This window comes from Phalacrocorax carbo, chromosome 1, assembly GCF_963921805.1.
Source record: "Phalacrocorax carbo chromosome 1, bPhaCar2.1, whole genome shotgun sequence".
NCBI lineage: Eukaryota > Metazoa > Chordata > Aves > Suliformes > Phalacrocoracidae > Phalacrocorax > Phalacrocorax carbo.
This window is the reverse complement of record NC_087513.1, coordinates 92098464-92111108: the sequence shown is the minus strand read 5'-3', so window position 1 is coordinate 92111108 and position 12645 is coordinate 92098464. Positions and strand designations below refer to the sequence as shown.

Sequence of the window (12645 nt, the reverse complement as noted above, 5' to 3'; positions counted from 1 at the left end):
GGACATCAGCCCGTGATGTCTTATCTTAAAAAGCCCCTCTGTAATAAGCAGGTGTACAACAGCATTGCTCAGTAAATCATCAAGGAGAGTCACTCATGGACCTCAAATTTATGGCTCTGCATTTAACTCCATCCATTAAGTGACTATCTTTCTTCTACTAGGGAGCCAGCACTCCAGATGTGGACTCCCCAGTGCTGAGTAAAGAGGATCACCTCCCTCAGTCAGCCGTTAATGCCCATGCTAATGCAGCCCAGGATGCTGTTGGACTTCTTTGGGTGCATTGATAGTTCATGGTCAGCTTGGTGTCCCCCAGGATCCCAAGGTTCTTACCTGCAGAACTGCTTTCCAGCTGGTGGGCCCCAAGGCAGTACTGGTGCCTGGGGTTATTCCACCCCAGATACAGGACTTTGTATTTTCCCTTGTTGAATCTCATAACATTTTCCCCAGCCCAAGTCTCCAGCCTGTCCAGAAGCCCCTGAATGGCAGCACAACCCTCTAGAGTACCAGCCACTCCTCTCAGCTTTGTGTCATTTGCAAACTTGCTGAGGATGCGCTCTCTTCCAGTGTCCAGGTAATTAATGAAGAACATTGGCATCCGTAATGACCCCTAGGGTACACCGCTAGAGGCCTGCCTCTAACTGGACTTTGTGCTGCTGATCACTACTCCCTGGAGCCCAGCCATTCAGGCAGTTTTAAATCCATGTCACCGTTCACTTATCTAACCTGTGTGTTGCTAGCTTGCTTATGACGATTTTACAGTGTACAGATGCTTCAAAATATGTTGGATGAAATTTTCTTAGATTAATAGCACAGATTTTCAAATATATTTGAGCACCTTAAGCTATATGCAAGTATCTAATGGGATTTAAAATGCTCCTAGGTAGACTAAATACCCTTGATTTTTCAGACTGTGCTTAGTACCAACTTTTGTAAAACTTAACTGAGTCCGTTTTGCAATGCTGAACAGTTTATTTTGGCAATCAGCTTATCTCTTGAACATACAGGTTATCACCTAACAGCATCCCTGAAAGTCTGCATGGCCAGCATTATAAGAGCACCGTCCCAGTGTTACCCTCACCTTGGAAATTCAAGTAAGCCCTTTCCTCCACAACTTTGCTTATAATTAACCTGTCAGGCTTGCTATGTTTCCTCAAGAACATAACTAGACACTATTTTAATTACAATTAGCAAATATGTCTAAAAGTGATAGACTCCACAATTGATCAGTTCTGGCAACAGTTTTTTTATGATTTATCGCCAACTGTTTGTGGATCATCTGGGCTGTCATTTCAAAATGTGTTAACTAAGTCATGTTAATTGACAATTATTCTGCGTGGGTTAAGTACAAGCTATTAGTCTGTAAACTAAGTCTACTTCCTGGGACTGCACACTGAGATCTGATTTTAAAATCTCAGGAAGACACAAAGCAGGATACCTGACAATCCACAGTGAAGTCTAACTGTACACATACTATTATACATATGTACTACTCTGCAAACTTACACATACAAACTGCTACAGTAAACGCCAGCATGGCCTAACAGTGACTTCTTGTATTGTAAGCTGCTTTCTAGGTGGTGGCAGGTTCACAGGCCCCATATGAATTTTTGTTAACACACTAGCAAAAACTCACAACACGAGGTGCCCATGTCAGTGCTGTTCCTCCTTGTTTAAACTTAATTTCACTCAGTTGACTGTTGCTGATGAAATCATAGATGCGCACTGACCCTGTGTGGAAAGGAGACGGTGAGAATTTATTTCTTGCAATGCCACTTACGTTTTAAGATTTATGGAGAAATGTCTATTTATTTAAAGCTGGAGAGAAAGTTATTAATTTTTCTCTTTGAGTATCAAATGCCCATCTAGAAAGACATAACTGATGGTTTCAGAGTACCACAGCTAGCACGGTCCTCATGAACAAAATATAAGCTTTCTTCCCTCTTTAACTTACAGGCTCCAAAGAGTTGTCAGGGCTGAGGGTTGTAATAAGTCACATGCTGACCACTGTGTGTAATTTTCAAGTAATTACAGAACTGTGACATACTGTAAGGAAAATCTGTACTGACAACATAGGAAAAGATGATATGCTACTACTTGAAATTGCCTAGGGAGGAAAATATTTAAATGGATGAAAATAGGAGATTGTCCCAAAAAAAGCCAATTTCACCAGAGCTGAAATTAACAGATTAGTAGACACATATATTGGTCTGCATAAAATTTCATTCCAGCTGGCATATATCCTAAGTGTCATTTGCTCAACTGGTAGGAGTTTTCTTCAGGCTAGAAGTGCATGTACATTGTATAACACAGACAAATGACAAGATACTGCTGACAAGAATTGAGTTAAAGACCTTGCAGCGTTGTCTGAGAAGTGTAAATGACATTGTTAATATCTGGGCCAGTGGTTCTTCTTTGAAACTATGATAAAGCTAACTATGAGAGGCCTGAATTGCAATATGTGTATAAGTTTGTTGTGGTTTAACCTGGCAGACAGCTAAACACCACGCAGTCATTTGCTCACTCCTCCCACCCCAGTGGAATGGGGGAAAGAATTGGGAAAAAGAAAGTAAAATTCATGGGTTGAGATACAGACAGTTTAATCGGACAGAAAAGGAAGGGGGAAATAATAATAATCATCATAACAGAATATACAAAATAAGTGATGCACAATGCAATTGCTCACCACTCACCAACTGATGCCCAGCCAGCTCCCGAGCCCTGTTTGCCAACCCCCAGCCAACTCCCCCTAGTTTATACACTGAGCATGACGTCATATGGTATGGAATATCCCTTTGGCCAGCTGGGGTCAGCTGTCCTGGCTGTGCCCCCTCCCAGTTTCTCACTGGCAGGGCATGAGAAGCTGAAAAGTCCTTGACTAGTGTAAGCACTACTTAACAACAACTAAAACATCCCTGCGTTATCAAGATTATTCTCACACTAAATCCAAAACACAGCACTATACCAGCTGCTAGGAAAACAAAAAAATTAACTCCATCCCAGCTGAAACCAGGACTGTTAAATAAATATCTCTGTAATTTCATTAGCTGTTGTTGGGAGCATGATAGCTATTGCATTTTCTAAGAAAGCCACAAATATTAATATTCACAATGACTTACACAATGCTAGAGATGTAATTCCTTACTAAACAAACATGCCAACACTTATCAGTCAAGAGCCTTGAATACAAGCACTGTTATTCAAACCAAATAACAACTCATCAAACTCATCTTTTCAGCCATTCATATTTACAAAGCTTCCCATTAAAAACTTCTCTCATTAAAACCCCAGATGAAGCAACCTTAATGCATTATTCCAAAACATAAATGATTTGTCGTAAGTACTGAAGAACTGATCCCAGGAATAGCAATTGTCTGTAAAGTCACTTTTGACTTTCCAAGAGCAAATACACAACTTCAGGTCAAAACAGAATAGTTCCAAACAAAGCATCAGTGATCTTCAAAAACAATAAATTACAGTGATAAGAGAGAAAAGGAATAGTGTACTTACGGTCAAGAGCAGTGGTGGCCAGAAGGTATGTAATGGGAGACACACTCATGGCTTCAATTCTTCCAGAGTGAAAGGTATACAGGCACTCTGGATCACGGGTCTACAGTGCAAAACAGAAGAACGGAAATTCTGCTACACTGCAGAGCTGCACTTACAAGGTATTACCATCCATACCTACAGTGAACCTGAAAAATCTAAACAGGTGCTGGTTGTGTGAACAAAATTTGGCATGTATGAGGTACCTATGTGCAATTCCTTTTTTTTTTATTTAAGTGTTCATAGGAATATCGTGAGCAAAATTTGTGCAGGAACATTAAGTTCATTTAAAATTCCATCATTTTCTATGTGAAAATAATGGGGAATGCCACTCATTAAGTGGTTTCAGGCTTGGAATTAATATTTTTAACAAACAGCTGTTGCTCTGAAGGCAAAGAAAATGCTCTCAAGCCTAGGGTTTATGCTGCCTGGGAAGTCATTTCATCATCCAAGGAATTCCAGGTTTTGCTATACATTTTTTACATTAGTTTTTATAGTATGCCTTGTACATCTTTTATTTACCATAAAATTCTTGGAACATAATTTAACCTGTTGCCACAGAACTTTATTCCACTTAAAGGGTTTGTTCCCATTTACTTTAATATAGTCAGGAGCAAAAATTAAATGCCCCATTTTAACTGCGTCATCTGATCTATTTCTCCATCAAAAACGCCTCCAGCAGTAACACTAGTAACCAGCAGGCTAAAACATGCGAGGTGCATTTCATCTTCTTGTTTTTCCTACTTCTTTACGTCATCTAGAGACAACAGTAAGGACTGTTTCTAACACCTATCTAGATAGGTTATATCAATACTCCTTGAACTCATCTTCTGTATCCATGTAACTTTTATTACCATCTTATGAGAATAAAACTCATTTAAGGTAACTTGAATTTGGCAGACAAATTTGAGGCAACAAAAATAAAATTACTTTTGATAATCCTGCACAGTCATTATGATCAATAATGTTATGAAAATAAATTTTTAAGAAAAAAGAAAATCTGTTTCAATGCTAAAATTTTCAACTGTGCAGCTTCATAAAACACAAACTTCATTGCAGATGCATCCAGTATAGTTAAAGGAAGTTAATGCAAATGAATTGAAGAGATCAGAAGAAAGAAAAAGTAAACAAACTTACCGTGTTTGAAAAAGTCAAATCCAGCTTCCAGATGGCTCCATTGCTATCCTGAAGAAGAAAAAACAAAACATGTAACTTGAATATTTTCAAACTCAATTTGGAAATAAAACTGTCCATGATGACTCCTTAAAAACTCCTTAATGATGATCATTGTGAAACTGAAATGACTAATGTGGTGATGTTGGTTCTCAGTCCTATCCATCAGTCCAGGATAACAGAACTTGGACAACACCTTTTGACATTTTCCTATTCTTATTGCAATTCTGGCTCTGAAAGCCAGAGTTTTACCCTGGTGAGAGACTCTAGTAACTAGTGTATAGTTTCTACACACTAAGAATAGAATAGAATAGAATAGAATAGAATAGAATAGAATAGAATAGAATAGAATAGAATAGAATAGAATAGAATAGAATAGAATAGAATAGAATAGAATAGAATAGAATAGTTCAGCTGGAAGGGACCTACAAGGATCACCTAGTCAAACTGACCCCTTCAGGGCTGACCAAAAGTTAAAGCATATTAAGGGCATTGTCCAAAGCCCTCAAACACTGACAAGCTTCGGACATAAACCACCTCTCTAGCAAGCCAGTCTTTGAAAGAAGATTGTACACACACACACACATAGAGAGAGAGAGAGAGAGATATATCCAGAAGACGACTGAATTCTACAAAAAAGAAACATACTTATTTGTAATAGACTCCTGCTGTTACTTACTATCACCTCCCTCATCCTGTTTTTCTCCACAGAGATGTATGCACTTGGTTGTATCTTACCTGAGCATACCAAACGGGCTGTCCACAGTCATGAACTTTTGACATGAAACTCAGACTGACATTCCTGCCAACATGAAGTTCGTTCATAGGCTCCACCTCCAGTAACCCTGTGTCATCCACAGAATCAGCAGCATCTATTGTCTCGAAGTTCCACACCTTCATGGAGTTGGAAGCATTAAAAAAAAGGTTTTATAAGGCCAGGTTATGTTTTCATACACAATTAATATGGAAATCCAAAATTTTAAGATACCAGGGGAGCGTAGATTATACAGGTAGAGTATGCAACCTGTCATGTCTGCCTCACTGCTTTGAATGTAACCTGGAACAGTGACAATCAGCAACTACTATCTGATACATTTAGGTGCAATGCCGAGTACATGTAAAAATTCTCTGTCCAATTCTGAAACAACAGTAGCTTAAATTGAGCCCTGGCACTAGCAGAGCTATACATGGCAGCCTCCGAACTATAGAGAGTAAATGATATCTGCCCGCTCTCAGCATTGCTCATACTGAGGCAGCACAGAAGAAAGAATGGGAAATCTAACAGGTCCATGTTCTGCTCTGTGGGGCAAGGACAAGACATCAGTTGGCACCCTTATAACCAAGTGAATTTTCCTAATGGGGTAATATCACTCTATAAAACAAAAAAACCCAGGGTGTTTGAAATCCTCCACTGCCTATAACAGTCAGCTTCCCATTAATTACCTGGGTCTTTCACACATCAGCAGAAGACACATCATGTCTTCTCTCAAAAAGCAGCCAAACGAGACTGCAAAATCCTTGATAATTGGCAGGTGAGATCAGAAACTGGTGACATAGATAAGTAAAACTTTTTTACCCAAATTTATAGAATTATATCTTAGCTTCAGGATGTTTTTTCTTTTATTTATTCCTCTATTGCAGCATATGTATCTCTGAGATGCTAGTTAATGTCTATGTCATTTTAACATTAATAATTTCAGCTTTCAGATACTCAGAAACATAGTTTCAAACATTGCAGTAGTTTATCCTTCAAAATAACACCAAATGTATTAAGAGGCCTGAAAATTATACAGTCTAACCAAAACTACATGTGAAAAAAAATGTTAGAATGCAGGCAAGAACAAAGCTTTTAGAGAATCACTATTTACTAGAGTAAAAGGTGATTTTTTACTACTATTAAACAGAGAACATTGAATGAACACACCTACACTGTGGAGATGTCCTTTTATTCTGTTTGTTCTAAAAATTCATTCTCAGAAGGCAACTGCACTGCAAAATTGCCTCCACAAATAAACCCTGGGCAAGGAAATGTGTAACATTTTCCTGCTGACCACAACTTCACACACCTAGAGGCAGAGCCAAAGAAAAACTCACCCGAATGAAGCCATCTTTTCCAACAGTGACAAGTTCTCCTTCATCCAGAACTAACTGGCTGACAGGGCCACTGTGACAGGGCTTGTGTCCAGCTTGACAGAGCTCTACTTTAATGAGGCCCCCTTCCCAGAGCAGCAAGTTGCCCCACTCAGTCCCTGAGATAACCTTCAATGCAAATGAAGAGAAGAACAAAAGCACCTGCACTTAACCATACAGAAATACTGGCAAGAATCCAGTTAACATGTGTGGCTTCCTTCCATGAAAGCCTTAAATTGATATCAATATACAGATATTTGCAAGAGAAGGAGTAAAGTGTGAAAAGATTAAACTTTTTAGCAATGTGACATAATTTACATGCACTGAAATGGTTAAAGACTAGGGCTAACACTTTTTGTATTTCTTTACACTTACATTTTCACTACCCCATTAGAGGAGCCTCAGCTCTAAGCCAACAGAGATCTTTTGTCTGGGAATTAAAATACCAACTGTATTTTTCAATTATTCCAAAGCAAGCCAGGTTTTTGGCAAATGAATGTCAATATTAGCTTATCAGAGCAGTGCACTGAGGGTCTAATTCAAATCACTTTGAAGCAAATAATAATTCTCCAACTTACTCGGTAGACCTTATATCAAAACCTGAGTCGGAACATAAAATCAATTATATGTTTTCTTACTTACCTTCCCATCAGGCAATTCCACATAACCTGTAATGTCAGTCACTGCAGTTTTTCCAAACCTGCCCAAAGCTCCTTGTAACTTGAGACCAGTGAATGTGAGAGCCATCTTCCAGAACCTGCATATAGAAAAAAACACCCTCTCTGATACAAGATTTCATAAACACACTCTTCGGTCCCTCTCAGATGTTGCAATAATGTTACCAGGGTTGCCTTTGAGGTAAGAGCTGTTCATCTATTACTATTTTTCAGAGGAGACCTTGGGTTTTTCTTTTTAAAATGAGATAAAGCTTTGTAACTACACAAACATTTCCCTGTACTACCCCATGAAAAAAATAGGAAAAGGATTTGGAATGGGCAGAATGAAGATCAAACTACTACTTAAAATTAGTAAGTATAAAATGCATAGCTACATCTTTCCACTTACAACCAATACACGTAGTTAGGGATGCCTCTTTTACGCTTGCTGTCTCTAGTGTATGATGCTCAACTTTGTAAATCCAAGGGACTAAGGTCTTCACTGAAAATCATCAAAGTACCATCATGGACATGAGCTTGACTATAAAAATCTCACTGAGCCAAAGGTTTTATCCTAGATCTTCACAGCTGTTTCTATTTGATCATTGTATTTTTAGCATATAAAACATCACTTTATATTACTGCATTATAGAAAAATTAACACCTACTGCAATTAGGAATGGTTCACTGTGTGTGCAGGAGATGTTACATTTAAGACAGGGGCTGGAAATTGGAATTTGAGATCACATTTGGGTGAAAGGTCATGTTTTTCATGTTATAAAAGCTGTATCAGAGTTCATTCATAGTATTTAGGTCAAAAGGAAGATTGTAAGAGATTTTGTTTTGTCAGATTTCCATAAATAATATATTCTAAACCACATTTGTTCTGGGTCTAAATAAGCCATTTGCTATTTCAGACCCACCTCACAACCAAACTACAGAGCGAATCTCAGATTTTGATCTCATTCCTCTGTTAAAATTCAAAGAAACTTTGGATATGTTATAATTTTAAAGGCATCATTTCTATTACAATAGCATCCAATTAATATCTCAAGTCTCTGCTGTATTAACACTGAACACCGGATAAATACAGAACACAAAGCTAACCCCTGTCCCAAAGAACTTAAAGTTGTGGTTTATTTTTTATTACAGAAGGATCCATGAACTTACCAGAGAAGGGAGTGTATGGAAGCACACGTTTTGTAAGGCTTCCTTTCAGGCTTTTGGTGGTATCAGAGGGTCTCTGATCCATGACTTGGCAACCAGTTCTAATGGCTGCCCAAACAGCAGATGATTTCAAGAAATCAAAGGTAGAAAGCCCAGAAGGCACAGGAGGCATGTATGCTATGTTACCAGCTAGAAGACATGTGCTTATGAATATTTTTTATTCATTTTCCCCAGTGCTTGTTGAAATTACAAGAATGGAGCCAGTAGTGCTGACATTCAACATCAAGCATCATCTTTTTTGCACGGCAAAGGTGTTAAAAGACTTGACTGACTGGCTGAAGAGCTTGAACTTTTTCATTTTTACAATTGTAATGGCCAGGTAAAATAGCATTCCTCATTGATCCATGTTTGGTAATGATACATTCCTGTTAGACATCATCTACATATTATGACTTTGAGGTGCTATGTATTAATCCTAATCAGTAAACCTACCTGATGTGTCCTGCTCCAGACGTAGTTAGTTGCTCTTCATTATCAGCAGAAAATGTGACCTTGTAAATATCCTGTGAAAAAGCTTTTGACCTCAACACAATCTTTTCTTGTTTCCAGTCCCAGATAGTCAGCATATAGTCAGGGCTGCTCCCAACGCTTGCCAGCAAAGTGCCAGCACCATTGAAATCACCAGAAACATAGGCTTCCTCTGTTCCACCTGAAGAAACATACAAGCCCCAATACACACACACACGAAAAAGAGGAAGAGACAACAGGAAAATCTACTTAGAGGGAGCTCAACTCTCACTGCAATTATTTTTTTCGCTAGGTAATGCTTCTTAGTTGGCTATTTCTACTAAATAAAAGTCTCCTCCCACGCAATAATGAAAAACCTTGAAACCAGTGTCTTCTATTTTGCTGTGAAGGACCAAAAGGTTGCATTTCCTTCTAAACTTCTAAAGTGACCCACTACTCCATCTGCTGGGATCTATAAACACTGGCCCATTTATGTAAAATGAAAACAGAATTTTTTACACTACCTCGCAATATTCTGTAGGGCCTCAGTGAAGGATAATCGTAGATGATGAGGTTTGGCTTCTTTCCTTTTTCTCCTACGGCGAAATACTGCTTAGTAGGGTGTGCCTTGAAAAAGCAAAAGTCCCTTTGCATGCTGTAATGACAAGTTTGTCTCTATCTTGCTAGCTGTTGAGTTATTGTATTTACTCACTCATTAGTCAAAAGATATTGCCCTAAATACTAGACTGCATTTTTTTGTGTGTGTTTATTCTGAACAACTGCCAACCTATTGCTCAGTATTAGAATGAAACTACCATGCACACAAAATGGTAATACCGTTACGCACACAAAATGGTATACTGCACATATAATGCAGAACCATGACAAACTGAAATAATTTGCTTTATCATGCATTCTTTTACTATTCGTACCTCACTCAACCCACTAGCTGATCTTTCCATGAGCAGCATTTGTGTCAGCAGCCACCTACTTCAGCAGACAGCTTCAGAAAAGCCATCCTGAATTACGTTGTTCTGAAGACATAAAGATATACCATGATTCCCCAGAAAAGGCTGCTTATAATGCAGCAGAACAGTCTGAGGCTGGTATTCTGAAAGCCTTGCTTATGTGGAATACAACTGAGACATGGCAGAGCCCTTCACAGGGTAAGGTGCTTCAAATCCAGAGGAAGCATTTGAGAGAGTTCAAATGCTCTTGGTAGGAGCTTCCTAGAGTGAAACCAGATAATTCTTCTCTTCATTTATCTGGGAACTTGATTTTCTAAATTTTAACTGCAGGCAAAACACTATATTAATATCAGTGGTGATTAGGAGAGATAAGTGTTGAAAACAAGAAGTTTGTATGAGCCAAAATATTTAAATAAGAATGTAATAGTTCTAAAAATTAATCCCAACTGGCACCTATCACTCCTTTAATGTACCTGAGCCTGGGACTTAGGTATGGAGATATTTGTCCTTTGCCAATTATGTTGATGGGCTGAGCAGCCCACGCTGCATGGTCCACACATCCCCCTAATCAATACCATACTTTCTTACACATACATACGTGCAGCTGTAGAGATCTCCCATCAGGCAACCAAGGTACCATTTAGCTTCTAGAAAGTGACTAACATCCTAAAACACAAAACAAAAGCCATACCGTGATAAACCCAATTCCACCACCACTGCTACTCCGGAGATAACGCTGGGATTTAGTTTTCAGGTCCAGGAGCACCATTTGGTTGCCTGCTATATACATCAATGTTTGGCTATCCATCAACAGCAGGTTTACACTTCTGGAGCAGTCATATCCAAAAGAATGTCTAAGAACAGTTCAATAAGGAAAAGATTTGACACTGGCATTCTAGAGAAGTTTACTAAGTGGATAGAAACACTTAAACCAAAACTCAAATGGGAATACTGAATCTGGTGTCTAAAAGCCTGATGGTAGGAGGTAGTTTTGTTTGGTATACAGTGAAGGTAAAACATACCAAGCCTCTGTAACTGAGGGGAAGGTGTAACTGAGGGGAAGGCATAACTGAAGACCTTCTCAAGTTCCTATTCCATCCTTTCATCTCCACTACAGGGGACTCTGTGGATCCTTTGGGGCTGCAAGGAATTGATATTCTGTCTGTATTCTCTTTTCAATCAAAATGTAAGAGATTGCATCAGATTTCTAGGAACGGTTCTACAGACAAGAGATCAAACCAAAGAAGGGCTCAAGCTCACTTCTTACATATTTACAGGCAGATATAAAGAAGGGAAAATCCAGTCTTCAGTAGCAACTTGACTATGCAGAGAAAACCACCAGCACTTGTCAAAGTCACATATCATATCCTACTCGACCATACATACCTAGCAAAGGACTCATTGTAGGTCTTAACTGATGGGCATCACTTCCTTCATTCTACCAGCTTAGATCTTCCAAGCACTAGGCTACAAATCTACCTGGTTTCTTCACCATTTCTCCTTTAGAAGTTCTCTGAGGAAGTATGAGGTACACAGCTGCTTTTCTCCTGCCCTCCCCTCAGCTTCTTGGGTAACACCAGCATGGCTACACAGTCAGGGAGGGCTTTGTAGGGGATATTATGCTAGTCTTCCTGGCCACATTAACATGGCCATGATCTAGTTCTACAAGTGTACTTATAACAGTAAGAATTATACCCAATATGAAATGTTTATGACAACATTTAAGATTAAAAATTCACCCAGAACTGTAACTGGTCAGGATTCTTCTCTGTGGCTCAACAGAAGGTATCCCACCAATGCCACAAAGGCTACTCCAAATTAGGCAAGTACAATTTTAAGCACATATATTAAATATCCTAAGCTTTAAATTTGCACAGACTCAACAGAAAGGATACTTAAGAGTAAGAAGGTTAATTGGTATCCCAGAGTCTTCAGTGACAAATGGCCGTGAATATATATCTTCATACTTATAGAAGAAAGTTTCTGAGATTGTATTTTCTACCTCCTTAGGCCTTTTTTGCACCTCCGAGGGTTCTTCACTGTTATCTCGCTTTTCAAAGTCACCTTCTGCACCTCAAAAGTGAGAACATAAAGGAAATTTATTTTCTCCATAAATCTTAGGCTTCTTGCTGATATTTGTACATAACTGCAAAAGGGAAGGATTCACACACTCCTTGTCTCCTTCAACAGAGTAATAGGCACTCCATAGCTCAAAACAAGGGTACTATGTCTTACTAACAACTTGTCCTGGAACAGTCCAGAGCAAGTAATTCCTCAGGCTTTTAAAAGCTTTACTGTGAATATTCAAAACTGAAGAATTTAAAGAAGAAAAATTTCGAGATTGTTTTAAAAACATTGATTTGCAACTCAAGACCTACCAAAGCAGTTCCGTTCAGCTTTGCTTGGAGTTTAGGTCTCAGCTTTAGAAACCAAATGAAGTTTAAAGTGTCTCTTTTCAGTAGTTACTGAACACACATCAATATACAAAACAATTAGTAAAA

The 12645-nt window shown here is 38.7% G+C and overlaps 1 protein-coding gene across 1 annotated transcript in view; it reads right to left on the bottom strand.

Moving 5' to 3' along the window:
* The window catches only part of CFAP44 (cilia and flagella associated protein 44), a 49296-nt gene that overhangs the window by 29407 nt on the left and 7244 nt on the right, over positions 1–12645 (bottom strand). The window contains exons 4-13 of the mRNA XM_064466604.1: positions 12040–12217; positions 10836–10998; positions 9701–9803; positions 9162–9378; positions 7489–7603; positions 6811–6975; positions 5455–5610; positions 4681–4728; positions 3508–3607; positions 1634–1728 (exon numbers count right to left, since the gene is read on the bottom strand). Of these exons, the coding sequence (XP_064322674.1) occupies positions 1634–1728; positions 3508–3607; positions 4681–4728; positions 5455–5610; positions 6811–6975; positions 7489–7603; positions 9162–9378; positions 9701–9803; positions 10836–10998; positions 12040–12217 (1340 nt within the window). The remainder of the gene's footprint in view (positions 1–1633; positions 1729–3507; positions 3608–4680; positions 4729–5454; positions 5611–6810; positions 6976–7488; positions 7604–9161; positions 9379–9700; positions 9804–10835; positions 10999–12039; positions 12218–12645) is intronic.